General features: G+C 51.7%; 3 protein-coding genes and 1 long non-coding RNA gene across 4 annotated transcripts in view; 3 read left to right on the top strand and 1 right to left on the bottom strand.

Moving 5' to 3' along the window:
- The window catches only part of AP1G2 (adaptor related protein complex 1 subunit gamma 2), a 29,075-nt gene extending 22,320 nt beyond the window's left edge, over positions 1–6,755 (top strand). The window contains 6 exon segments of the mRNA XM_080977480.1: positions 750–954; positions 1,750–1,906; positions 2,751–2,868; positions 4,031–4,197; positions 5,065–5,163; positions 5,777–6,755. Of these exon segments, the coding sequence (XP_080833606.1) occupies positions 750–954; positions 1,750–1,906; positions 2,751–2,868; positions 4,031–4,197; positions 5,065–5,163; positions 5,777–5,881 (851 nt within the window). The 3' untranslated portion in view covers positions 5,882–6,755.
- Positions 6,756–6,917: 162 nt separating this feature from the next.
- The window catches only part of THTPA (thiamine triphosphatase), a 53,292-nt gene continuing 34,497 nt past the window's right edge, over positions 6,918–25,712 (bottom strand). The window contains exons 3-5 of the mRNA XM_080979936.1: positions 10,494–10,603; positions 8,364–8,996; positions 6,918–7,183 (exon numbers count right to left, since the gene is read on the bottom strand). Of these exons, the coding sequence (XP_080836062.1) occupies positions 7,047–7,183; positions 8,364–8,996; positions 10,494–10,603 (880 nt within the window). The 3' untranslated portion in view covers positions 6,918–7,046. The remainder of the gene's footprint in view (positions 7,184–8,363; positions 8,997–10,493; positions 10,604–25,712) is intronic.
- On the top strand, positions 10,564–12,530 carry LOC308462418. The gene is made up of 2 exons (XR_013979134.1): positions 10,564–11,276; positions 12,034–12,530. It is a non-coding gene; the product is annotated as an uncharacterized lncRNA (long non-coding RNA).
- The window catches only part of ZFHX2 (zinc finger homeobox 2), a 31,706-nt gene continuing 21,778 nt past the window's right edge, over positions 15,785–25,712 (top strand). Inside the window, exon 1 of the mRNA XM_080979576.1 lies at positions 15,785–15,848. The gene's annotated coding sequence lies outside the window, so the exon portion shown is untranslated. The remainder of the gene's footprint in view (positions 15,849–25,712) is intronic.

Below are 25,712 nucleotides of genomic sequence, written 5' to 3'. Positions count from 1 at the left end.
TCCTAATCCAGGGCAGACGTTATAATAATAATAATAATTAGAAAAGGCATTTCCTGTTTGAAATCGGACTGCTGTGACATGCATTTGTGCATAATACGTTGTTTGGGCTCGTGGGGCCAAGAACCCAACAGATCCTCTGCCCTTTTAAAATGTGGTTCTTTTTTGGGGGGGGGAGGTGTTATTGGGTTCTTATTAGATGATATATATTGTGGTTTTTAAGTTGATCTTTTCTGTGAACCGCCCTGAGACCTCCGGGTATAGGGTGGTATATAAATTCAAATAATAATAATAATAATAATAATAATAATAATAATAAATTTATTATTTATACCCCACCCATCTGGCTGGGTTTCCCCAGCCACTCTGGGTGGCTTCCAACAAAATATTAAAATACAATAGTCTATTAAACATTAAAACGTTGGTGATCTTTGGGAACCGACGGAATTCAAATGCCAAGGAGATTCTGACTTAAAACATAAGGATGAGCCTTCTGACGGCAAGAGCTGTTTGACAGGGGAAAGGACTCCCCCAGAAGGCAGTGGCCTCTCCTTCACTGCAGGTTTTGGAAACAGAGGTGGGCCATCTGTCAGGGATTCCGCAGTTTCTGCGTTGCAGGCGGATTGGGCTAGATGACCCCTAGGTTCCCTTCCAACTCTACAATCCTACGACTCTACGACTGGCAGGGTGTAGCCGTGGCAAGCGTTGGACCATCCTGTGAGGCCTTTTGAATTGATTTGCCTCTGTAATATTTCCCGCCTCATTCTGCGTCCTGCTTCTCTGCCCGAAGCAGAGGCTGCTCATAACCTCTTCCCCTCAATTCTTTTTTCCTGCCCTGCCCGCCCTGAGAAGTCGGATCCGGAGCCTGGTTTCCATTTACTGCAGCTGCCACGACGTGGAGCTCCAGCAGCGGGCGGTCGAGTACAACGCCCTCTTCCGGAAGTACGACCACCTCAGGTACTCCTGGCCAAGACAGGCGCCTGAAACTGCTCTCGTTCTCGGGTGCGCTGCATATTCTGACCTTCTTTGTGGGCACTTCCATTCACACAACACCCAATTTTTTAGCTAGCTTCCCCATTTCACCCCATCCAAGTTTGAGCGCTGAAAACTTTGCTCCGAATGGCCTTCCGCCTTGACAGTCTTTGCAAACATTCTTTGTGGGTGCTCACAGGAAGCCTTCAGCGGCTAAACCTCCACAGAGGAAGACCAGTACCAAAATCTGCTTTGGAAACCTTTATTCCTGACACGCAGGTCATAGGATGGGTGAGGAGGGTTGAGGGCGGAAACAGCCGTCCCAAGTCACCGGCAGATAAAATCTCTCTCCTACCCTGCTTCCCCGCTCTCTTGCCAAGTAAAGGTAAAGGGACCCCTGACCATTAGGTCCAGTCGCGGACGACTCTGGGGTTGCGGCGCTCATCTCGCTTTATTGGCCAAGGGAGCTGGCGTACAGCTTCCGGGTCATGTGGCCAGCATGACTAAGCCGCTTCTGGCGAACCAGAGCAGCGCACGGAAACGCCGTTTACCTTCCCGCCGGAGCGGTACCTATTTACTTGCAGTTCATGCTTTCGAACTGCTAGGTTGGTAGGAGCAGGGACCGAGCAAGTCGTGGGGATTCGAACCATCAACCTTCTGATCGGCAAGCCCAAGAGGCTCAGTGCTTTAACCCACAGCTCCACCCGCGTCCCATCTCTTGCCAAATAAATCCCCACAAAAGGCCCGTATCTCTCAATTTTTTTTCTTTCTCCCTGCCAGAGCATCCGTCCTGGAGAAGATGCCCTTAGTCGACAAAACTGGCTACACCGAGGAAGGAAGTGAAAAAGAGCAGAATGGAAGAGAGGCCGCTGATGCCCCTCGAATCCTGGAGGTGGCGCCAGCGCCCAGCGACGTCCAGCAACAGGATTCTGGCCAGGTGGGGAGTTACTTTGGCAAACGGTTGGCACCAGGGGGCACTTGGGAGCAGGGCAAACCCCGAAGGTTTGGGCAAGGTGACATCTTGGAGCAGGGAGCAAGCCCCGCGTAATCCAGGATTACCAATTCCAAATAAGGATTTGGTTTTCAGAGCTGGCCAATCTGCGCTTCCCCTAGACTGGCAGCACCACAGCAGAACCCAAACATAAGGCCACTGAATGCTGGATTTGGAAGAGCCCAGCTGTTAATTTGGCCCACCTCCTTTGATAAACCGGAATCCTGTATCATCTCAGCTCTTTCCTTACACAAATCAGTTCGGCGGACAGCGAGCTTGTTGCTGCGCCACAGAAAGGCTGAACTGAACTGGAACCGAACCGGGTTGGTGGGGGTGAAACCTGAACTCAAGCCTTGATTTTTAAAGGAGGCGTTTCGAAAGTGCAGCTTGTGAACCACCTGTGAGCTTTATCCATGCAGTCCGTGGCAGAAATATTTAATTAATCAATTTTAAATATTGGTTTTATCATTTATCATTTATATGCCTCCCAGCCCTGGCTTGCTTCCACATCTAGCACAGAACATAAAAATGGCTAAACCACTGGCTGAAAAACCACTAAGTGACCCACAAAGACTTTCAGCAATTTTAAAGTGGTCTGAACACCCACAGCCCTATTTTAATGTGCAAACCGCCCCGCCCCCCCCGGCAGTGGCTGTGCTGTTTCTGTTGCCTCTCCTTTCCCAGATTATCACTGCATGCCTTTGCCAGAGCTCTCTGCACTGGTGCCCTGCGATGGGAATCCCCCCAACCTCGCCATCCCCTCTTCAACACTCCCTTGCTTCCCCTGTAGGTCTCTGATCTTTTGGATCTCCTTGGAGGCCCCGCAGATCCCCCTCCAGCCCAGCCCAGCACTGGCACCCCGGCAGTGGAATCCTTCCTCGATTTCCTTGGCGATCTGAAAGCCCCAGGTATGTTGACCTAAAAGCTCTTTGCTAGTGGGGAGGGAGCTGCTTGCTTTTTGCGGCTCGATTCTTGACAAGACCCTTTCAGGCGAGTCTGCAAAGGACAACTCCCCCCCCCCCCCCAATATTCTTTCATTCCATCACTGCCCTCTGGGGGTTTTCCAGACAGATGAAATAAAGTAAAGAGAGCTTGTTTCTCCACCTCACATGGGCATTTCTGAGCAAAAGCACTGCCCCCCTTTAACAACAGCTGTAGCGCTCTTGTTGAGTTTTAACAATGAGCACTAAAATATACCTGTATACCTGAAGGAGCGTCTCCACCCCCATCGTTCTGCCTAGACACTGACGTCCAGCTCCGAGGGCCTTCTGGCGGTCCCCTCCCTGCAAGAAGTGGGCTTGCAGGGAACCAGGCAGAGGGCCTTCTCGGTGGTGGTGCCCACCCTGTGCAACGCCCTCCCATCAGATGTCAAGGAAATAAGCAGCTACCTGACTTTTAGAAGACCTCTGAAGGCAGCCCTGTTTAGGGAAGCTTTTAATGTTTGATGTTTTATCCTGTTTTAATTTTCTGTTGGGAGCTGCCCAGAGTGGCTGGGGAAACCCAGTCAGGTGGGCAGGGAATAAGAAATAATAATTAATATTATTAGGGCTTTTTTCAGCTGGAACTCAGTTCCGGCATTTCCAGGTGGGCATCATTGCCATCCTAAGAGAATGAGGGAGGTGTTTGTGGTGAGTTTGACTCCTTTTTTCCTAGAAAAATAGCACTTCTTCTTATTATTATTATTACTCTTATCATTATTGAAAGCTGCTCTGTTTTGAGTAATGCAACAAAGGGAAAGCTGCAGGGTCCAATGAAACCCCTTCTATGAATGGCACTCACAGCATTTCCAGAGAAAAATACAGAAGAGACCAGACTGCTCCCTGCTTAGCCATGTGGTCACATATTATTGTGAAGGGCCAAAAGAGGGGACCCAAAAGCCACAGCCTCTGAGCTGGAAGGTCACAGTGCCAGTCCTGTGTACGCTGCCTGGGGTTACTCAGGCGAGGGCAAGGCCCTTTGCACATGCTCAGGTGTGCCCTGGCTTGGCATGGCTCTGGGGACTTTCTGTACCTCACAGGGTGGTGGCCGGAGGGGAACTAGACTTAGCTGGCCGCCCTTCCCTCCCTGCAGCCTCCGCCATCGCCCGCATGGTTGCGTACGAACAAGACGGCCTGCTGGTCGAATTTTCCATGGACCGGCCGCTGCTGGAGCCCACGTTGCTGCTCATCACGGCCACCGTCTCCAACAGGACCCCCCACGACGTGGCCGGGTTTTGTCTGCAAGTGGCCGTCCCCAAGGTGAGGCCCCGGGTGGCTTTAGAAGAGGGTTGGGAGAGGACGCAGAGGCAGCCACGAGCCACAGCGGCCGCAATGCTTCTGAATGTGAGTTGCTGGGAATCACAACTGAGGAGGACCGCTGCGGCCGTGGGGTCTTGCTTGTGGGCTTCCTCAGTGGGGCATCTGCTGGGCCCCCGGGAGAAGAGGATGCTGGGATGCTGGGCTAGATGGGGACCCCCTTTGGCCTCACCCAGCAGCCAAGAAAAATCTGCTGGTGTTCTTAAGAAGGAGCAGCAGCCTCCTTTATGCTCCTCCCAGTGCCAGAGGTCGCCCAGCGAAGGGTTTCTGGGCAGGCAAAAGGAAGCACCGTATTTTCGCTCTATAAGACGCACCAGACCATAAGACGCACCTAGTTTTTGGAGGAGGAAAACAAGGAAAAAAATATTCTGAATCTCAGAAGCCAGAACAACAAGAGGGATCGCTGCGCAGCGAAAGCAGCAACCCCTCTTACTGTTCTGGCTTCTGGGATAGCTGCGCAGCCTGCATTCGCTCCATAAGACGCCCACACATTTCCCCTTGCTTTTTAGGAGGGAAAAAGTGAGTGTTATAGAGCAAAAAATACGGTAATTCTTTACACGAACTATGGAACTCACTGCCACTGGAGGCAGTGATGGCCAACTTGGAAGAGGGTTTAAAAGAGGATCAGACAAAGGGATAATGCTGTCATCCATAATGTTTTAAATTGCAAATGAAATCCTTTTGCAGGGCAGGGGGGGGAGAAAGCAGGAAGGGAAACGGCCCTGGATTTTGCAGGGGTCAAAAACTTTTTTCTTTTTTTTTTTAAATGATATGCATTGTTTGGACTTTCGCCTGCTCCTCTTCTGACAGTCCTTCCAAGTGGAGCTGCTGGCACCGAGTGGCTCTACAGTCCCAGGCCAGGGTGGGGCCTCCATCACCCAGCTCATCCGAGTATTGAACCCCAAAAAGGTAAGCAGAGTGAGAGGAGGGATATACGTGCGGCCAGGGAGTGGGAATTAACCTGTGATCTGAGCAGCGATGTCATTTCCTGCCTGGCCATCACTTAAAGCAAGGTGGTGACATCACTTCCTCTACTCCTGCAAAGTGACGTTAAGAGACATTAGCAGAGACTCTATTGCTTAAACTTCCTGCGGGCCACTTCTGTCGGCAGCATCAGAAGGATGTTTCCCGCTGAAAACAGGAAGTGGCACCGTCACACTCCCACATCACAAAGACAGCGGTGATGTCACTTCCTCCTCTGCCCTCGCTGGTTGACTTCACCTTGGTTAGCTTAACAGGCACCAGGGTGATGTCACTTCCTGTTCCTTCAAGGAGGGTATTCTCCAGCAGTCTCAGCCGCCCGAATTCACTCTCTTTCCCCATTTAACACAACACACGTCGCCCTCGCTCTTCCAGCTACACTAAGGACTAGCGTCTTAGGTCTCGTAGAAAAGGAATGAACGCTGGGGTTTCCACAGCATCGAATCCAGAGCTTTCTGTTTTGCAGAATGCAGCTTTTAATGTTTGCAAGCAAAGATTATACACCCAGCGTCAAGTAAGTCTTATCCCTTTCTGATTCCAGCTCCCGCTCCGCATGAGGTTACGACTTGCCTACACTCTGCCCTCTGGAGCGCTGGTGCAACAGATCAAGGAAATCAACTCATTCCCTGAGGCTGCCTGGAAATGAAGAGCGAGCGGCCCACTGTACCCCTCCCTCCTCACAGGTCCCCCTAAAATGCACTCCACTCCGAGGGAAGGGAAGGGCTGGGAAAAAACCCTTGCAATGACACCATCTCACCACCAGGTGGCGCCTCTGCTCCAGTTGGGTGCCCCAAAAAACAACCCCCATGGGTGCTCCCCTTTTGCACAGGCGGAAGGGCAGAGGGCGCCTCTCTCGCCGGATCCAAAGAGGGATTTCCGAAAGAGGGAGGCGGGCGGGAGAAGGGGAATCCCCGTCTCAGCCAGCCCACTTTCTCCCTCCTCACTCCCAGCTGCTGGCAGATCAATTCAATTGATCAGCCAGATGGGGGAAACTCCACAACAACTGAGGGAGACTAAATGGAAATCGATGGAGATAAAGAGTGGGTTGGGGGGTGGAGGGGGAAAGCCCTCTTTAACAAAAACAAACACAAACACCAGCTAGCCCTCTTCATTGCCGGATTTGGTTTTTCCACCTCTGGCCGTGCTGCTGGTAGGTCCAACAAACCTCCCTTCCAGACGCTGGCTGGCCCCAGCGATAGCGACGCTGCAGTTGATGCACACTGAGAGTAGTGCAAGAACCACTCCGGGGAAGCCCTGTCTTAGCATTCTGCCGGGCGCTGTTACACTATGCAAGGGCGGTGAGTTCCGCAGATCCACAATATGTGGCACCCTCCAGATGGGGCTGCTGGAATTGGTAGCCCCTGGGTTTGTGGGTGTGTTCCAGCTTGGGCGAGGCCACACTGCGTACCCCTCCTCCTTCCTTTCTCTCTCCCCTCACCCCCATCTCTAAACCTGCCCCCTGCCGCTCTACATCGAACGGCCTTTGAGCTTTCAGCGTGAATAAATATCTTCTCAACGCATTCTCCGTTCTTGTGTAACAGGGCAAACTCCTGGCTGTTTCGCAGCAGGGAGCCCCTCTGCCCAGGCCCGGCTGCTATTGGCTGACCTGCTGTGATGTCATGCAAGGCTCCCGACTGCCGCGGGGTGTCGAAAGCCATTCCAGATGTTGAATGGAGTTGGACGGTTTGGCAGAGGGGGAAGAAAGGAGGGGTGGGTGGGAGGAACGTGGTCCGAATTGTCCTCTCGGTTCAGGTAGCGGACTTTCTCTCTTGCCCGAAGCGTAGCCCCCAGCCCCGTTTTTCCAGCCCCAGTCAGTTCCCCTCCTCATCCGCTGCAGCTCTCACTTTCCGCAGCAACCCAGCTCTCATGAGGGCCTCATAGTGTGCAGGTCGGAATTTACACAGGTAGACAGACATCTTGCCAGGAATCGGGGATTTCATATCCAGGCCTGCCAGGGAGACCAGAAAGAGAGGAGAACGTTAGTTTGGTAACAGGGTGAGACCCAGAACTAAGCATCAAGCAGTTCTCGTTTGTATTTTGTACTTTAAAAAAATATTTTGAGGGGTGCTTAAGAAGAGGGAGAAAAGACTTGTTAATCAGGCCCCCCCAAAGTGAGGAGCCCCATCTCCAGTGTCCTACAGCCACGCAAGAAGCATGAAAACAGAGTTTTTTAGCCCCCGAGGATAGGTGCCTAGGGTCACTCTGCAGAAGGCGCACAAGGAGCTGTTCTGTATCCTGTGTGCAAGTTTATAGAATCACAGACTTGGAAGAGACCCTAAGGATCATCTAGTCCAACCCGAATTTGCAGCTGTCCCATACGGGGATTGAACCTGAAACCTTGGCGTTCTCAACACCACGCTCCAACCGACCGAGCTATCCAGGCTGATTCTGTTACGTACAAGGGAACCTCACGAAAAACACCACTCGAGCCACCCTGGAAAAAAGTTCCGGAGCACTCCAAACCATCCGCCCGGGCCCAGAAAACAGTAGATCTAGCTTAGAAGGCAACATGCGGAGATCTGCACCCATTGTTGCGATGCACCCCCCGATTATAATTACAAGATTATGGTCTGATCTTAGAAGCTGTGACTTTCACAGAGGGGACCCTGCATTTCTGAATCTGCCACTAAACTAACGTATTTTTCGCTCTATAAGACGCACCAGACCACAAGACGCACCTAGTTTTTGGAGGAGGAAAACAAGAAAAAAATATTCTGAATCTCAGAAGCCAGAACAGCAAAAGGGATCGCTGCGCAGCGAAAGCAGCGATCCCTCTTGCTGTTCTGGCTTCTGGGATAGCTGCGCAGCCTGCATTCGCTCCATAAGACGCACACACACTTCCCCTTACTTTTTAGGAGAGAAAAAGTGAGTCTTATAGAGCGAAAAATACAATATTTGCGAGACCCTTAGGTGCTTTTGGAAGAGGATTGGACAAATTCGTGGAGCCACATTGGCTCTGCTGGGAATTGTGAGTGGGGAGGGCACTGATGTTGCCCTATCTGCGGGCATCAATGGGTGGCATTTGATGGGCCACTGAGAACAGGAAGCTGGGCTAGACGGGCCGCCTTTGGCTTGATCCCCACTAAGAGGGCAATTCCTGGGTCAAAATAGCCAAACTCCTCCCTCACCCAGCCGAATTCCCAGCTCCTGTATCCTCTCCAGAGCCTCTGGAACTTCCTGCTCCCGCAAAACCATTGCCTCCACCTCTCCCACGGCATAGCCAAAGTCCATCTCGTCGAGATCCACCGTCAGGCGGAGGCTGGCTAGGCGGTATTTGCACCGCTGGGTGACAAAGCTGGCAAACTCCTGCAGGCCCAGCTCCTCCACTGCTCTGGCCACGTCGCTCTGCCAACCCGCGGCCGGGTCCACGCCCAGCAGGCCACAGACGCGGGCCACGATGTCTCGGGGGCAGGTCACTTCCTGGTATTGCGTGGCCAGGTGCGTCCTGCCCTCTAGTGGCTGAGGCGGGTGCTGCGGCTCGTGGCTCCGGGCTCCAGCTGGCGGTTCCGGAAGGTTCTGCTGCCCCCGGCTAACGGCGGCACCCTCTAGTGGCCACAGGGGGGATTTCAGCTCCCAGCCAGCCCCTTCGCGCTGCCGGAGCCAATGATCTGCTAGCGTGAGGTGCCAATCGGGAACGTCGTAGTACCGGTCGCGGAAGGAGACGCTGGCTTCCGGCATCGCACCCAGCCCCTTCAGCTTCTGCACGGCGTCAGGCCCAAAAAGGAACTTCTGCTCCACCTCAATAGAGCCTGAGGCGGAATCTGTGCAAGGGAGCAGGAACGAATTAATTCTGATGCAGCCTATATATATATATATATGTACATAAATATAAAAATTTGATTTCCCCACCCTACACATTCCCCGACACAATTCTGCATCGGCCCCATCCTGTTTGGAACGCTTAATTTTTGAAATGCTTTTCTAAAGTAGGAGACAGAAAATAAACCTCAAGTCTTACCTACTCCCTTGACTTGAAAAAAATTTCTCACCCCCGAGGTTTTGGGAAAGAGGGGGAAGTCATCGCTTGCCAAGCAAAGGCACTCAGAGCCATCCTCTTAATGGCCGCCCTAAGCCCTGATTTTTAATTCATTAATTTTCTAAACAACGGCGGGCTGGTCAAAATCTGCATTATTATATTTATACCCCATTGAGTAGAAATTAGCTGACTGCTCTTTACCCTGGCCTTTGACACAGAACAGAAATTTTAGGATCTCCTCCTCCCCGTTCTTGTGCTAGTACCGTAATTAGTTTTAAGCATCTTTTAATGCTATATTTTGTTCAATTTATTGCCTGAAGTTCCCAGGGCGGATTACAACAAGGTAATCCCTATGCTACTCCTCCTCCCCACGGAGCCTCAAGTAGGACTCTTTACATTCTATGCACTTTTTCCTGGCAATGCTCTGGGGCTCTAGTTTATATTTCTCAACAATTGCACAGAGCCGTAACTATGGGGTCCTAATGAATGTGACATAGGTTAGGTTGGGGTCCTGCGCAGGGCTGAATTTAGGTTTGATGAGGCCCTCAGCCGCTGAAGGTAATGGGGCCCTTTGTATGTCCAGCTGTCCTTTGTCAGCAACAAATTGTCGCTGTTTTTTTGTGTTGAATATATGCTATATGGTCATTTATGGACCTCATAGGTATCTAAAGCCACAAAACACTGTTGCTGTATGTAGGTTTTATTTGTTTTTTATCTTATATTTTGGAAATGTACATCCAGTTGTTGTTTTTTCCTTTAAATTTTTCGGGGTTCCCCAAGAGAGTGGGGCCCTAAGATATACAGTGGTACCTCGGGTTACATACGCTTCAGGTTACAGACTCCTCTAACCCAGAAATAGTGCTTCAGGTTAAGAACTTTGCTTCAGGATGAGAACAGAAATCGTGCTCCGGCGGCAGCACGACAGCAGCAGGAGGCCCTATTAGCTAAAGTGGTGCTTCAGGTTAAGAACAGTTTCAGGTTAAGTACGGACCTCCAGAACGAATTAAGTACTTAACCCGAGGTACCACTGTAGTTTGTTTATTTTATATGGCACTGGTCCTGCAGCATGCCTTAATCTGGCCCCGCTTGGGGTGGCTGTCAGATTATCCCCCCCCCCAAAAGAAACAATACCCACTTTGCGCCCCGCATTCTTCCTCCCCATGGCTTCTGCCTTTGCCCCACACCGCCCCCTACCGACGCCCTCCACTGCCAGCCGCCTGCACGCCGCGCAGCAGCAGCGCCCCCTGGCGGCGGGGGTTTCCCCTCGGCGCCTCCGACTGACCTTTCCCGGCCGGGGAGTCCGGAGCCTCCGCCGCCTCCTCGCCGCCATCGGAGCCCGACGCCATGTCGACGCCCGGCAGAGAGGAATGCACAGAAAGCGAGAAGGCGGCGCTGCCAAAATAACGCAAGGAAACGAATCAATGCACTTTGCAAACTGGGCCTTAAAGGGAGACCAAGCGATGCATCTTTTTTTAATTTAAATTTTTAGTTTAAAGCATGCAAAATAATAATAATAATAAAATTATAGTAAATCACAAATGGAGGAAGAGGAAGAGTGGCAAGGATGCCGAAGCCGGCTGCTGGTGGGTGGCGCAAAGGCGCCTGGGAGTTGTAGTTTCCCCGCCCCTTCCTGCAGGCCGGCGAGCAGGTGCTTTCTCCGCTCGGCTGCTCCCTCCTTCCTTCGCTTTTTCCCTTTCTCTCTCTCTCTCCGCGCTCTGTTTTTTTATTCCTCTCCCCCTGCGCCTGTCTCGCTCCCTCGATCACGGTTGCCACGGCAACAGGAAAGCTGCAATTAAGAACAGCGGGGGGGGGGGAGTGCATTGCCAAAGAGGGAGGGGGCGCGCGCTTAACCCCTTCCAGGCAGGGCCCGGGACGCCTGGGTTCCCCTGGAAGGATGATGGGGAAGAGAGGCAACGTTGGGTTCTGTCTGCAGCCCTGGAAGAAATTCCTTTTTTTCTTCTTCCTTTCTCTCCCTTTAATTTCTACTATATATTGCGCCCTGCCCACTCTGAAACGGAACTCTTCAAAGTGACTAATAATAATTAATTCAAAAAAGCAAGTTTCGGTGGGTTTTGGTTTTTTTTAATTGCTCCGTTAGATGAATGGATTGAACAATATTTGCTCGGCTAGGAAAAAAAGGTGTTGCCAACTGCAGATTTGAAAAGATTCGTGTCTCATCGGGGTGATGGGCTTTTTATTAAAAAAAAATTGTATTTTCTCCTGACAAGAAGGAGTTGACATGGAAGCAGGTAGTGCTGATTAGGAGGTAAACTTCAGGAGATGAATCCTGACACCTTGGACCGGAAACTGAGAAGCAAATCTACCTGCACTGAAATATTTCCCAGCATTTGTACACCTTTCCTATAAAGGGCATGTCTGTGCGTTGTAAAAAGGCTTCCTCACCCAAACCCCATTTCCCCCAAATATCCCAAGGAATCCCAGGCAGGCAAGTGTGCCACACAGACAGAAGTAGCCAAAGAATCGCTACAGAATATGGATGGTTTTATTTCCTCTTCACTTCATTGAAACTAGTCAAATAGATAGAATAGCTTTGCAGAAGCTAAGCTGTCTGGGAGATCTGCCAGGGACCCCAACTTCTCTTGGGGAAACAGCAGAGATAGAATGGGGTGCTAAAATTTCACAATGGCAGGAAAAGATCATAACATCATTCAGAAGAACGGCCCAAGGTCGTCCCATAGCTCTAACCATTAGGTTTTATTTATCCCCCCCCCCCAATTTTATTAAGGTTTTTTTTAATAACACAATACAATTTTAAAAAAACTAATATAAATAAATAAAAACCAGTTTTTGTCCTCCTTTAGGTTTTCCAGGAAACTCTGGTGCAGTTCAATGGCTTCTTTCGCAAAAGTAGACTAGCAAGGTGGATTATGTTGAAATCATATCAAGCGCTGACATCCCATAATGAGCAGGAAGGATTATGTGAAATTGACAGGAGATGGAACCGAACAGGCCAGGAAAGCCTGTATTTACCACCCTTTCAAAATACAAGGAAATTCAAATGCTGTTCAAACATTCCTTTTGTAAATAAAAGTGTCTCCCAAGACTGCCTTTCCAGGCTAGATGGCCAGACCTGTTTTTGAATTAATTTGAGAATGTCCTTAGGTATGTTCCTTTGTAAGTAGAGGCAATTAATTGTTTTAAGACTTTTACACGCAATTAAGAGTCAGGGGTGGCTCCCTGGCTGTGAAAAGTATTAAAACCAGCACCTGTGACATTGAACTACCTTTCTTTTTCCTGTAAGATTGGTCCAGCTAGCGGTCACTATAATATCTCATTTATTAAAGGGCTTTTGCAATTAGCCTGATCACTGTCCGTTTATTTCAAGTAAAATTTTCACCTGGGAACAAACCAGAGCCAGTCAATTTTTGCATGATGGAGTCTTTATAAAATCTGCAAGATTTGTATAATTCTTTCTTGAATACAGCAATCCAGTTAAAGCACACAGTTGCCTAACCCAACCGAAGAATCCTAGGAATTGTGGCTTGTTAAGGGTGCTGGGTCTGGGAATCATAGCTCTCGGAGGGGGGAACTACAGTTCCCAGAATTCTTTGGGGTGGGAATGTACACTAAAGGTATGGAGCAGGTGTGACTTTAACCAGCTATTCCTTTGGAGATTACCTTAAAGGAGGCATTCTGCGTTTTCTCTTCAGTTGGGACAACCCCTCTTCTTATAAAGATGATGAAAACAAAGGAAATCAAGTTCAGGGTTTTCAGAAACGCCCAGATGCAAATGTATGCTAATTTAATCGATAACCTATTTGATTAATCGGCTCCAGCTCATATGATTAAGCAATTAAAAATGCCTCTAATTGGGTTGCAGCCTTAAATAATGATGGATGGCAGGAACAAAGCGCCTGCACTTATACGACACCAACTTCTAATGCTTTCTTGAGGAGTTGGGAAGATCACACCAGAGTGCTCCGAGTGGGGAATGTCCTAAGAGCATGGGTAGGCAAACTAAGGTCTGGGGGCTGGATCCGGCCCAATTGCCTTCTAAATCCGGCCCGCAGATGGTTCTGGAATCAGTTTGTTTTTACATGAGTAGAATGTGCCCTTTTATTTAAAATGCATCTCTGGGTTATTTGTGGGGCCTGCCCGGTGTTTTTACATGAGTAGAATGTGTTATTTAAAATGCATCTCTGGGTTATTTGTAGGGCATAGGAACTGGTTCTCCCCCCCCTCCAAAATATAGTCTGGCCCCCCACAAGGTCTGAGGGACAGTGGACCAGCCCCCTGCTGAAAAGGTTTGCTGACCCTTGTCTAGGAGCCTAGACATTCCCTGATCCGAATTTCCTGTGCCATAAACTTGCTAGGAAAGCTAAGAATTTCTAAATCCAGATGTACAACCAGAACCCTGACAGCTCTAGTTAAAAATTGCAGGGGGGGGGCACTTCGGCCTTCCAGATGTTCTCAGACTGCAGAACCTGTCAGTCCCAGCCAGCATGAGCAATGGTCAGGGATGCAGCCACCCTGGGGTTAAAAGGAGCTCAGCAGCCCAGCCCAGTCCATTAAGATGAATGGGGGGCAGTCATTGTCCCCCCACCCTCACTGAAGGCAGCCTCCATCTCCCTGCCTTCCTACGACCAGTCTTGCAGGTGGCTCTGGCTAACCCCTTTGTCCTTGTACACCGCAAAACTAATTTGTCGGCTCTCTGGCGCCACCTAATGTTGGCCTCCCTGCCTTCTACTCTACCAGCAATGTCCATCACCGGATCACAGGACCTGAGCTTAAAGTGGTCAGATGCAAAAGAGGTCTGGGCTCTCAAATCCTTGTGTGTGCGCGCGTGGGAATTTGGGTAGATGACACTATGGCTCTTGGCATTCTTCTATGCACAGTTTAAAGTGCAGAAATCCCTCTCCTCTTTTGCCCTGGAGACCCCTGAAGAGGGCGGGAATCCCGGGCTCAGCGCTGTGGGTGGACAGAAGACCCCCAAGGGAAGAGACCACCCTGGGGCTGGGCAGGCCATGCAAAATTATTGCCCTTTGCAGAATGAGAAGATTATTGACCGGCCTTGCAGAGATGCTGTAAAGCAATCGCCTTGCTGAGGAATAAATGCAATTATTTATTAGGGTGTATCTCATCTATAATAATGATGATGGGGTGGGCCGTAGCTCAGTGATAAACCACTTATTATTCACAATGTGACGTCCGAGATTCTGCCAGCCAAAAGGATCGGGTGATGCTGAAAGCTCTTCTCAGGCCCAGAGATACTAGGCAAAGTGGATGACTCCTTGTGCCTGGTATAAGACAACAGGACAGCAGAAGACTCTGGACCACAGCAAAGGCTCTTCCTTGATAAGGTTTCCTCTTCTTGCAGAGGCCAAGAATCCTGGAAGCAGGAAACCAAGCGCCACAGCGCTCTGATCAAGGGAGGTTGGCGCGACCCCCCTGTGAAGAAAGGTTGCAGCGCCTGCGACTTTGGAGTTTGCAGAAAAAGGCATGTCAGGGGCGACATGATAGAAGTTTATAAAACCATGCTTTGCATAGAGAAAGGTTTCTCTCCCTTTCTCACTAGATGTCGTGGTCATGCCAGGAAGCTGAAGATTCGGGACAGGTAAAACAAACTCCTTCTTCACACAGCAGATGGTTAGCCGGTGGAACTCCCTCCCACAGGAGGCTACTGACTTGAATGGCTTTAAAAGAGGCTTGGACAAATTCGTGGAGGAAGAGAGGGCAGTCGATGTCTCCTAGCCACAAAGGCTGTGCTCTGGCAGCAATACCAGTCCTTGGAAACCTCCGAAGGGGACAGGGCCCTTGTGTCCAGATCCCACTTGCTGGTGTTCCCCAAGCATCCGGCCGGCCACTGCGGAGACCAGGCTGCTGCACTAGGCTGGGTCCTTGCGGCCTGATCTGACCTCTTCCCTTCTTACTCAGGCCTGCCTGACCTACCTCGCCGGGTTGTTGTGCGCAGCGCAACAAAGCCGCGAAGAAGCAGCCTTGCTTTGGAAAGGCACAAAGGCAATCAAAGCAGCCAGCGAGAGGACGATGCTGACGCCGGCGGCTGCTGCTGGAGCCTTGACCTTGCCAGCTCCGGAGGCGGGGGAGGGACTACATTTCCCATGATGCTCGGCTGCACCTGCCGGCTGGCTCCTCCCTCCGGTGCGTGGCTCTGTGTATGTGTATGTGTGTGTGTGCCTGCGTGTAGCTCTGTGTGTGTGTATGTGTGTGTGTGGCTGCGGGGAGGCGGGGGGCGAGCGCGGGGCTGAATTGATTATTCCATTGTGTTGGAAGGCAGCCGCCAGGTCCGCGGAGCGAGGGAACGAGGCAGGCGGGGAGGCGGACGAGTGTAAATCAATGGGGAAGCCCCGGCGCGGCGAACCCCATCGATTTTTGCCTGCCTGAGCCGGAGCGAGGAGGAGAGAGGCGCCGAGGAGGAGAGAGCGAGAGAGAGAGCCAGCCAGCAGCCAGGCAAGCCGGCCGGCCAGGCAGCAGCCAGACGGAGCCGCGCTGACAACTGCGCCGAGGGAGAGCCCTGCCTCGCTTGCGCGCCCCTTCCCCGATCCAGCCGGGCCGCCCCCTCCCCGCCTGCCTGCCCGCCCGCCCGCCACCCCACCCCGCCCGGCGGCCGAGAGCGTCAGCGGCGCCTGCTGGTCCCCCTCTCTCTTCCCGCGGAGGTGTAAGTGGCATCGATTTCCTATCCCTCGCTCCGAGCCAGCGAGCGCGTAAGCGGGGAGAGAGGCGAGCCGAGAAGGCGGGAGGAGGATCGGGGAAGGGGAGAAGGAGAAGGAGGAGGAGGAGGAGAAGAAGAGGAGCAGCGGCGGCAGGAGGAGGAAGAGGGAGGAGGAGGAGGAAAGGAGCAAGCAGCGCGGCGCGCCGGAGCGCCAAAGGGGGCAGCAGCAGAGGCAGAGGCAGCCGCCCGGAGGCGGGGATGGAGAGGGGCTGCCGGGCTGGAGCGCGCAGGGCTGGCCGGCCGGAGGAAGGAGGGAAGGGAGGAAGGAGGGAAGGAAGGAAGGAAGGGCGCCGCCGGGGCTGAGCGAGGCGCAGGGCCGGGCCGGGCGAGGCGGGCAGGAGGGAGGATGGATGGCGAGCAGGGGGGGACGGACGGCGGAACAATGTGCGGGCGGAGGCGGCGGAAGGGAGAGCCGGGCGGGCGAAGCAGGAAGGGGAGCCGGGCTGGGGAGGAGAGTTGGGCGCCGGGGGTCCCCGGGATGGAGAGGTAGCCTCATGGAGGAATGACAAGCCGGGCAAAGCGGAGAGGCGAGGGGGGCCGTTTCTGAATGTGACAGCAGAATAGGCGGGGGGGGGGGGAGAGAGGAGGAGGAGGCTGGGCGCGCTCCCGCGTCCCCTTCTTCTTCGGAGTCTTAATCCTGCCTCCTCCCCAAGAAAGGATGGAGAGAGGAAGGCTCCCTCCCCAAAACTGAAGCGGTTTTGGAGGGGGGGGCAGTGAGGAAGAAGTGGCTTTTTGGAGTGGGGGTGGGAAGAAAGGGACGGTGTATTTTCTCCCTCCCCCCCCCCGCCAAAAAAAGCAGGGATGTGTGTTGGGTCTCCCACCAGCGTTCCCAAATCGCCACCATCTCAGGGCGGGGGAGTTGTTAAGAGTCCTTTTTTGGGACCCCCCCCCCGCCAGCACTTCTTTCCATTCATTCCCCCACCCACCTTCCTTTTCCTCCAGACCATCTTTCCCTCTCTCTCTCTCTCTGTCTCTCTCTCTCTCTCTTCCCTTCTTCCTTGCCACACTCTTTCTTCCCCTCCTACCCTTTCCTCTCCCTCTCAAAGGAGGCGATTGCATCTCCCCTCCCTCCCTCCCCTGAGCCTTCCATTCATCACACATCCCTTTCTCCAATTATTGTCTTCCTCTCCCTCCTTCGCCAGCCTCCCTCCATCCCTCCATCCCCTTCCCTTCTCCCACCCTCCTTTCTCTGCCATCTCCCGGCTCCTTCCACCTGTCCCATCCAGCGCCATAAAACACCCTTGGGTGCGCAGCGACCCCCACCCCGTAGTCCCCCTTCTCTCCCCTCCTTCTCCCCCTTGCTTGGCCTTCTGACCCCTCTCTTCGGATCCGTCCCTTCTCCCCGTGTCCCTGGCTCAGACCTCTGACAGGAGTGATGGAAGGACCCGCGAAGGCCGCCTGGCAGAGGTGTGCAAGCCGGGAGTGTATTTGGGCAGCTCATATTTTCCAGTCAGCGACAGATTGTCGACACGACGCTCCGTTAGCAACTCATTTAATTGATTTTACAATCTTTCTTCCTTCCCTGCCTCCCTCGCCTTCTGCCTTGGCTCGCTCTGTGGCGCTTAGTGCTACCTCGCTTGCCCGTATCTCTCTCTCCCGCAACTGTCACTGAATTTGGTCTTTTATGGGATGGGTATTTGAAACTGGAACAGAAAGTTAAAAGCAGGGTTGGGCTGCCAATTGTTGGACCAGAACTCCTGGGTTCTCCAGAAGTGGGGGAGCGGGATTGACAAAGAGCAAGAATAGGTGATTTCTCTAAAGGGGTTCTCCTGGATTAAAATGTCTGGAAGGAACCAAAACATTTCCCTGCACCCGTCCGCCCCACCTACCAGTTCCAACATATATTTGGTGTGTTTCTGTTCTGTATATGTGCATTTCAGTTCAAGACTTAATGCTGCGCCCTCTGATCTGGTTCCCTCCCCCTCTCCATCCCATAAATATGGGGGCACTCAGTGGCGAGCAAAATGCACTTTGCCCATGTTCAGAGGCACCCTGGTCTTTGCTTTCAGCAGCAGTGTTCCATATATGCTGGTCCTGGCGTTTGATGGCATGAAGGTTGCGATCCTAGCCCCCACTTACCTGGAAATAAGCACCCTTCAATTCAGTAGGACTTACTTCTTTGCAAGACATATGTCAGGGTTGTCCTTGTGGGTGTGTATCCTATGTTTTCGTGGCTGTTTTGTTGAGCGCTTTTTAAAAAATGCACAAAAGTGCTTTATGGTTCGTCAGTCCTGTTTGCCCTTATAACATCCCTGTGTGATGGGTCGCTGCTATTCCCATTTTGTAGATGGGGAGACTGAGGCTTGAGAGAGGGAGTGACTTGCTCAAAGTAACACGAGCTGAGAGACTGCTTCTTAGGCTCCCCAAGGTCCAAGTTCACCAGAAATTAATTTGCGGTGCGTCTTTTGTGTTCCAGTGTGGTTTTAAAACCAAGTCTCTTGATTTGAATGCTCCAGGCAAATTTTAAATTCTAGTTAAGTCTCTGGACTGGAGCAAGATGTGTAAATATATATGTGTGTGTTTGTGTGTATTGGTTTTGTTGAGATTATGTGGATCTTGCCGCTTTATTGACAAGTATTTTTCAGAGTTGAATTTTGTAAGTGACATTTGCACATGTTTGGAATCCAAAAAGGCTTTTGAAACGTTTGCCAAGTTTTCTAAACGGTGTGAAATTTCATTTCCGCTCTCGATTCATGCCTCCCCACCACCACCTCGGGCTATGTTTTTTGAATGCTCCCTGATTTCTGAAAGTCATTCCAGGGATTTCAGCTGTGATACTGGCATGTTGGACAGATAGACAGGACTCAGTGGGGTTGTGCTTTGGGAAAGAAATCTGTGCTGAGGTGTGTGTGTGTGTTTGTGTGTGTATAGGTGTGTATATTATATTAATACACACCAAGCCCCATGGGGCAGGGGTCCTTGCATCTTCATGCCCTGTAGATCCCTCCTCCCACTTTCGAGTCGCAGGTTTTGTGTTTGAAACATGACTCCTTCAGGATCATCACCTGCCCACGCAGGCTTTTTCTGAGTTTAATTTCTTTCTTTCATTTGCAAGAGCACAGTTTGCATACGTTCCACAGTGCCATGCCAGGGCGAGGTTAGAGGTGACCACGACTGCCGGGGAACGGCAGGCGACGCACACCGCAAAATTAAAAAAAGATAAAACAAAATAAAGCCGTTCGGCTCATGCTGCCAAGCCCTTTCAAAGCCACAACCCGAGGAAAAAACCATTCCCTTCCTCCCAGCCCTCAAAAAATTGAAAATGCAGCCAAGAGACACTTCGGTCTGGCAAACTGTGTGAAACAGCACCAAACATGCGAGTCTCTCCCCCCCCTCAAGAAAACAGCGAACGGGTTGTGCAAAAAGCTGGCCTGTGTCAGAAACAGTTTGCTTCTAACCCGAGATGTGTCAGAGTTCCAAGTGTGTTGCTATTTGTAATTGATAACGGACTTCTGTTGTGCGTTTACAATGGACTTTAAAAAACCCCAACTTCTTACAACAAGCCTGCGAGGCAGGCCCCTCGCATTCTTGCTTTTCATTTGAGGAGCACAGACTTTCTGGAGGTCTCTGGGCAGGGCTGAGGGCTGGATCCTGGCCTCTCGCTTCCCTCTCGGACCCTCTGCTGCCTTGGCTCTCCAAAGCTTCTCAAAGCCCCATCTCAGTTCCTAAAAGGCTTGTGGGCTGGCTCAAGGTTGAGGGCGGAGTGTTGGTTCTCCACACCCTGATCTTCCCTGATCTCTCGCCCCGGAAGATTTCCCAGAGGGTTTGGCCTACATTTCGGCAAGCTAATAAACAAAACAAGGCACTCTGCATGTGGCCAGAGGCGCTCTCTCTCTCTCTGTGTCTCTTGTAAAAAATAAATGAATCATTACATGCTCCACTGAAGGATTTGTTCCGAGGCTGACTCGGATGAAGCCCCAGGAATGGTTAAAATCCCACACTAGTCAATAAATCAATCCCATGCAGACACCTCACAAACTACCAGCGAGGCCGACTCTGTCACACAGTGCATAATTAACTTACGGAAGCTCGTTGCTTGCGGTGCAGCGCATGGTCGCAGGCTCTGATTCCTTGAAAAGGGGATTAGACTAATTCGTAGGGGAGAGGGTGTACGGTTTCTTCTTGCCGTCCCAGCTGAATTGAACCTCCATATATAGAGGCAGCCTACCTAGGAATTGGGATGCGGGCGGCGCTGTGGGTTAAACCACAGAGCCTAGGGCTTGCTGATCAGAAGGTCGGCGGTTCGAATCCCTGCGATGGGGTGAGCTCCCGTTGCTCGGTCCCTGCTCCTGCCAACCTAGCAGTTCGAAAGCACGTCAAAGTGCAAGTAGATAAATAGGTACCGCTCCGGCGGGAAGGTAAACGCCGTTTCCGTGCATTGCTCTGGTTCGCCAGAAGCGGCTTAGTCATGCTGGCCACATGACCCGGAAACTGTATGCCAGTTCCCTCGGCCAGTAAAGCGAGATGAGCGCCGCAACCCCCAGAGTTGTCCATGACTGGACCTAACGGTCAGGGGTCCCTTTACCTTTACCTAGGAATTACCAGAATCTGGGGTCAAAGAACGCGAGAAGGTTGGTGCTGTCATGCCTGGGAATCCCCAGTTACCTGGCCGCTCAGGTTAGATGGCCGTTTGGTTCCAGGGAATGACACCTTGAGCGCCTGAACAGGGGCACACGGAAAGTAGAACCAAACAGCTGCACCCGGTTTACGCACAGCCAGCATGCACCTCACCCCACAAAATGGCAGCACCTCTGGCTAAATGGAAGGAACAGGCAGAGCTCGGATCTGCTATTCAAGATATGGTGGTACAGCCAATTCCCCAGCTAACAGGACCTGTAGTCAGGGATGATGGGAGTTGTAGTCCTAAAAATATCTGGCCTGCTTTAAACAAATGTTGGGTATGCCATGCCTCGGCTCATGTATGCAGCTTTAGTGCACATGGCAGCCGCATCGGTGCACCATGTACATGCTCAGAGTTTGTCTTGTGAGATTGTTTCACCGTGAAAAAAACATTTGCAACTCCACCCATGGTTGCAGTAGCATAGATGGGCTGTAGGTGGGAGAAGGAAGTGTAGTCCCCTGGGCGTAGAGACTTGAATTTCCATGGCTCTGTGGCCCAAGTCAAGTCACTCATCCTTCAGAACAGTCTCCCTCACCCTTAGGATACGATTCCGGTAATGCACACTTTCCCCCTCAGCTGCACAATCTGTCAGGGCCACTCAATTCTTAGTAGGACATCTCGACTCAAACCACAGGCCTCAAGGTCCCAGATTGCTTCTCCAGCGCCCAGCTTAACACAACCTCGATTCCCCCAGCCCTGCGTTGAGGCAAACGTTCTGCCAAATTGTACCAAGACAGTCTTGCGGCTAGTTCATCATGTATATAAGTTGTAGTGCAATGTGTGACTCTCTTTCAAAAAACGCAAGCCAAGTTGCTAGCCCTTATTGATCCAAAACCCGGCTTCTTTAAAGATTGTATCAGAAGTTAAAAGGGGACGTCTGCCTGAAATGGCTTTCTAGTGTGGGGTGACCAGCGTCGCCCTTGGGCCCTTTGCTTTGCTGGCAGGAATAAGCTATGCAAATATATGCAAATGGGTGTGTGACTTAGAGCTCAGAAAAGGTTCCTTTTAGTGCCACATTAAGGTTTGCTTTAAACAGTAGTGGAAGTCTGATATTTTGCCTACCCTGTACAGATCTAGCCTTGGGTACCTGCTGTTACTGGGCTGTAGGTCAGGTGTTGGTTTTCAGGCAGGTGCTCATGATGCGAGGAAGTGGTGTCCCTGCATGTCCCACAATCCTCTGGGATGCAGCAAAGCACTCTGGGAGATGGACTCTTGCTTCTGCAGGGATTCGGCCGTCCATGCTGGAAGCTGCGGGGAACGTGGACTCGCACTCGTGACTCTTGGCGCAAGAAGTCCCTTGACATCATGCCACCCTAGCGGTCTGCCTTGTCTTACCTGTGCGCTCGTTCTAGCCTGTCCACACCTGCGCAGCCCCAGGGCAGGCCTCTGCAATGTGTAGGGGAAAAGCTCTCTCTGATTACACTGCTATTTTAAAGGGGTTTCTGCATAATGCGGTTTTGAGGACGTGTTTTCGTGGGGGGGGGGGAGAGCGGAAAGGGAAGTCTGCCCACACCTGGCCACTGCCCCGGGGGATGCTGGGATAGCTCAGTCCTCCCAAGGCAGACACGCAGAAGCTTGCAAGGAACTCTTTCATTCCGAGTGCTATTTACCGGTATTCGTTGCAAGGTGCCACTGAGACACATGAGGGGTGTGAAACCTCTGGCCCCGGGTCCCAAATGTGGCCCTCCAGGCTTAAAAGAATGTATTCCCTTTGTTGCTCCATCTACTTTTGCCCTGGCCCCGCCCACCGCTGGCATTCGGCCCCCAGGGAGGGTAGTCCCCAGAAGGCGAAAAACAGTTTCCAGATGTTCACGTTTGCAGGGGAACAGAAGCAGAGGGAAGGGATGGTCCCTGCCCGGGAGGAGCTTACAAAACATGAAGATGAGCATTTTAAAAAACTTCTCTTCCAGGAAGTGCTTCAGGATAGGTAGAGCATGAAGTTGGATCATGGCCCACCCCCCATTTCTCTCTTTCTCCCCTCTTTCTGCAGATGCTGGGATCCTAGCCCCACGCTGCCTCCCCACCGCTATAATTTCCTTGTGATGTTGTGCAATTGTCTTTTAAGACCCGGATGCCCTTGGAGAGAGAGAGGACACTTGCCTCATATTTTGCAACACTACGTGAATGTGCTCACAAGCGCATTTTCCCACCTCTCGCACTCAAATGAGATTTCACAAGCACGTAAAAACTCAGCAAAAGCTCGCAATTCAAATGCACCCACTTAAATAAAATAAAAACAACTCGGAACATTTTTCAAGGGGCTGAAGTTCAACTTTAATACTTTTATTTGAAAACAAACAAACAAACAAACCTAGAACCTCCAAAAGCCAACCCCTAAACCTTTACATCTTATTGATGAATTCTTGAGGCAGCCGTGCTCATCTTGATCGTATTTACACTTTTGACTTTTCTCTCTCCCCGCCCCCTTCCCTCCGCCCAACCGGATCCCTAATCAGAAAGAATCTCATTTGGGTTTTGGGATGGAAAGAAACCCGCATTGTGAAACTTTTGAGACACACCAATTGGCCCCCAGGTCTAAGGCACATTTGTGCAGGTTGGGGTTTTGATGGGACAGCTAACCTAATTCTGTCATCCTGACTCTCGGATTAATTTATGCACCAGTCCTTGCTGAAAAGCATATATTTGCATACACCAATTTAGAAGGGGGTGTGTGTGTGTGTGTGTGTGTGTGTATGTGTGCGCGCGCGCCTTTCAGCTGCCCCCTCCTCCTCCTCCGCCCCCCCCCTTCCCAGATCGGAGAGTGCCAAAAAAGAAAACACACACACACACAAAACAACCTTGCTAAATATTGTATGCAAATCACATACAAATGAAGCCCTAAGTGCGTTGCAGGATTAAACAAAAGCAGGGAGAGGAGGCGCATTAGTCTGTATATTTGCACGACGCCCCCCACCCTTGTCTCCCCTTTTGCCCTTTAGAGGAAAGAGAGTTGGGGGGGGGAATCAGGCCTTTTCCCCCCACTTTTTTTTACAAAAGCAGCTCCCTTCCAGACCACGCTGAAAATCTGTTGTCAAAACCAACCTTAACCTTCTCTTCACCCGCCCCCCCCTCCTTTTCTTCCTTTCGTCTCCTGGATGTTAACAGGACTCTCATCAACCAGTTTAGCAAATATTTGATGATGGGGAGCTGGAAAAGAGAAGAGGAAAGGGGGGTGCGGGAGGCAGATTTGATAAGAGGAAGGCACTGAGGGGAAAAATTATTGGGGGGGGGGTACGATTTACAGATTGGGGCTTGAAGGGCATTAGCCCAAGCTTGGGTGGGTGGGTTGGGGGGGGGAGAGGGAGGGAGAGGAGAGGAGATCCGCCAGGCCTCCCCTCCCCGCTGCGCAGGGTAATTTAAAGCGCTGCCTGTCACTGTGCTTCTCGTTTTATTGACTCTGGCTGCCTCCCCTGTCACCCCTAGACATTAATCTCCCCGTTAATCGCCCTGCGCGGAGCCCCTCCCCCCCTCTGCGCCTGCAGGACCCCCCCCCGCCTCCTCTATGGGGAGAGAGAGAGAGAGAGAGGGGGGACCCCCCCCAACAACCTCTCCTCCGCCTCCTCTTCTTCCCCCTTTCTTTTCTTCCGTGGCCTGCCTTTGCCTTCTCTTAATATATATCCAAAGAGGATGCAAACATCAGCAGGCCCCCCCCCCCAATATCCCCTTTCTCCTCCATGAATTTATTCCTCATTGGGTTTTCATCCCGCTTTCCCTCTCCATCTCTGCACTTTCTCTCTCTCTCTCTATCCCACCCCCCCAAGCCAAATCCTTCCCCATCCCCTCCCTCACCCTTTTCATCTCCTCCATTTCTCTCTCTCTCTCTCTGCTGCCTTCTTCTCTCCTCTCCCTCCCTCATCTGTCACGCTTTGTCCTTTGCATTCCCTCCACTTCATCATGCTGGGGTTGCCCCCCTATTTCTTCTCCCCCCCCCTCCACAACATCCTTCCACTATCTGCCTCCCCCCACCCCCCAATTCCACTTTGGCCGTGGCCTCTGTTACCTGGATGTAAGACCCACTGACCCAAGGAAATACATTCCTTCTTAGGATTGGGGCCTGCATCTCTCTATACTATATGTATTTTCCTTCTCCTTTCTGCCTCCTCCAATTCACCCCCCCTTTCACTCCCATTCTCTCTCTCCCTTTCTCATTCCTATTCCATTCTCTACATCACGCCTCCTGCAATCTCATATCTCATTTTTCTTCCTCCTTTTTTTCTTCCTTTCTTCCCGTTCTCTCTCTCTCTCTCTCTTTTTCATCCCTCCTTTTCTCTCTCTCTGTTCTCTCCCCCCCCCCCCACAATGCAATCCCCAACCAACCAACCAACTCGCCCCCCCCTCCCCACCAAACGCCTTTGTGTCTCTGGCTCCCTCATAATAAATATGCAGCAGCCGTCTAATTATGTCTCCCGCCTCCTTTTCTCCTTAATGAGACAATTTGCATTGACTAACCACCCTCTGAAGGGGGAGGGGAAGAGAAAAGGCATGGGGGGGGGGAGAGAGAGAAGAGAGGAAGGGCACAAGAAAGCACATTTCCTCTCTTTCTAACCCCCCCTCCCTCGCCACCAATTCTTCCTTCCTCCATTACAAGCAGAGGAATGAACAGAAAATATTAAAAAGTTAACAGGGTGTCTTTCCTCCTGGGATGCAAAGATAATAATGTTAAAGGGCTGAGGTGGGCGGACGACCGAGTGGGGGGGGGGTTGTGTGTGGAGGACAGACAGGAGGGAGGAGAAGCTGGTTGTGTGGAAACCGGGGAGGCAGATGTGGGCAGATGTGGGCCTCGGGTTCAGGTAGGGCAAAACATGGCTCCGGCCCAAAACCTTGCCAAGCTGTTGCCAGCCAGAGTGGACAATATTGAGTTTGATGGACTAGGAGTGTTCCCACGCGAAGGGATTTTGGGAGTGCGCGTGTGTTGGGTTGTGCGGCTGGTATCTTTGCCACCCCAACTCCGTCTCCACTCCCCGTCGAAACCGGTTTGAAGCCTGTTTGGTTGCCATGGCTCCCACTACTGATACAGAGGGTGACATTTGTGGCGGGCAGGGGTGAAGGAATATCTCCTTGCCCCCCCCCCCAAATTATCTTCAACTCCCAGCATCATCGGGGGGGGGGGGAAGGTCATGCCAGCCCACACTTAATTTGGCTGGGGCTGCCGACCTGTGAAAAGTCAAACGAGGGGGGGGTTAGGGATT

Source organism: Podarcis pityusensis, assembly GCF_964106645.2.
Source record: "Podarcis pityusensis genome assembly, chromosome: 13".
In the NCBI taxonomy this organism is placed as follows: Eukaryota; Metazoa; Chordata; class Lepidosauria; order Squamata; family Lacertidae; genus Podarcis; species Podarcis pityusensis.
The sequence above is the reverse complement of the archived record's forward strand: the minus strand, read 5'-3'. Positions and strand labels throughout refer to the sequence as shown.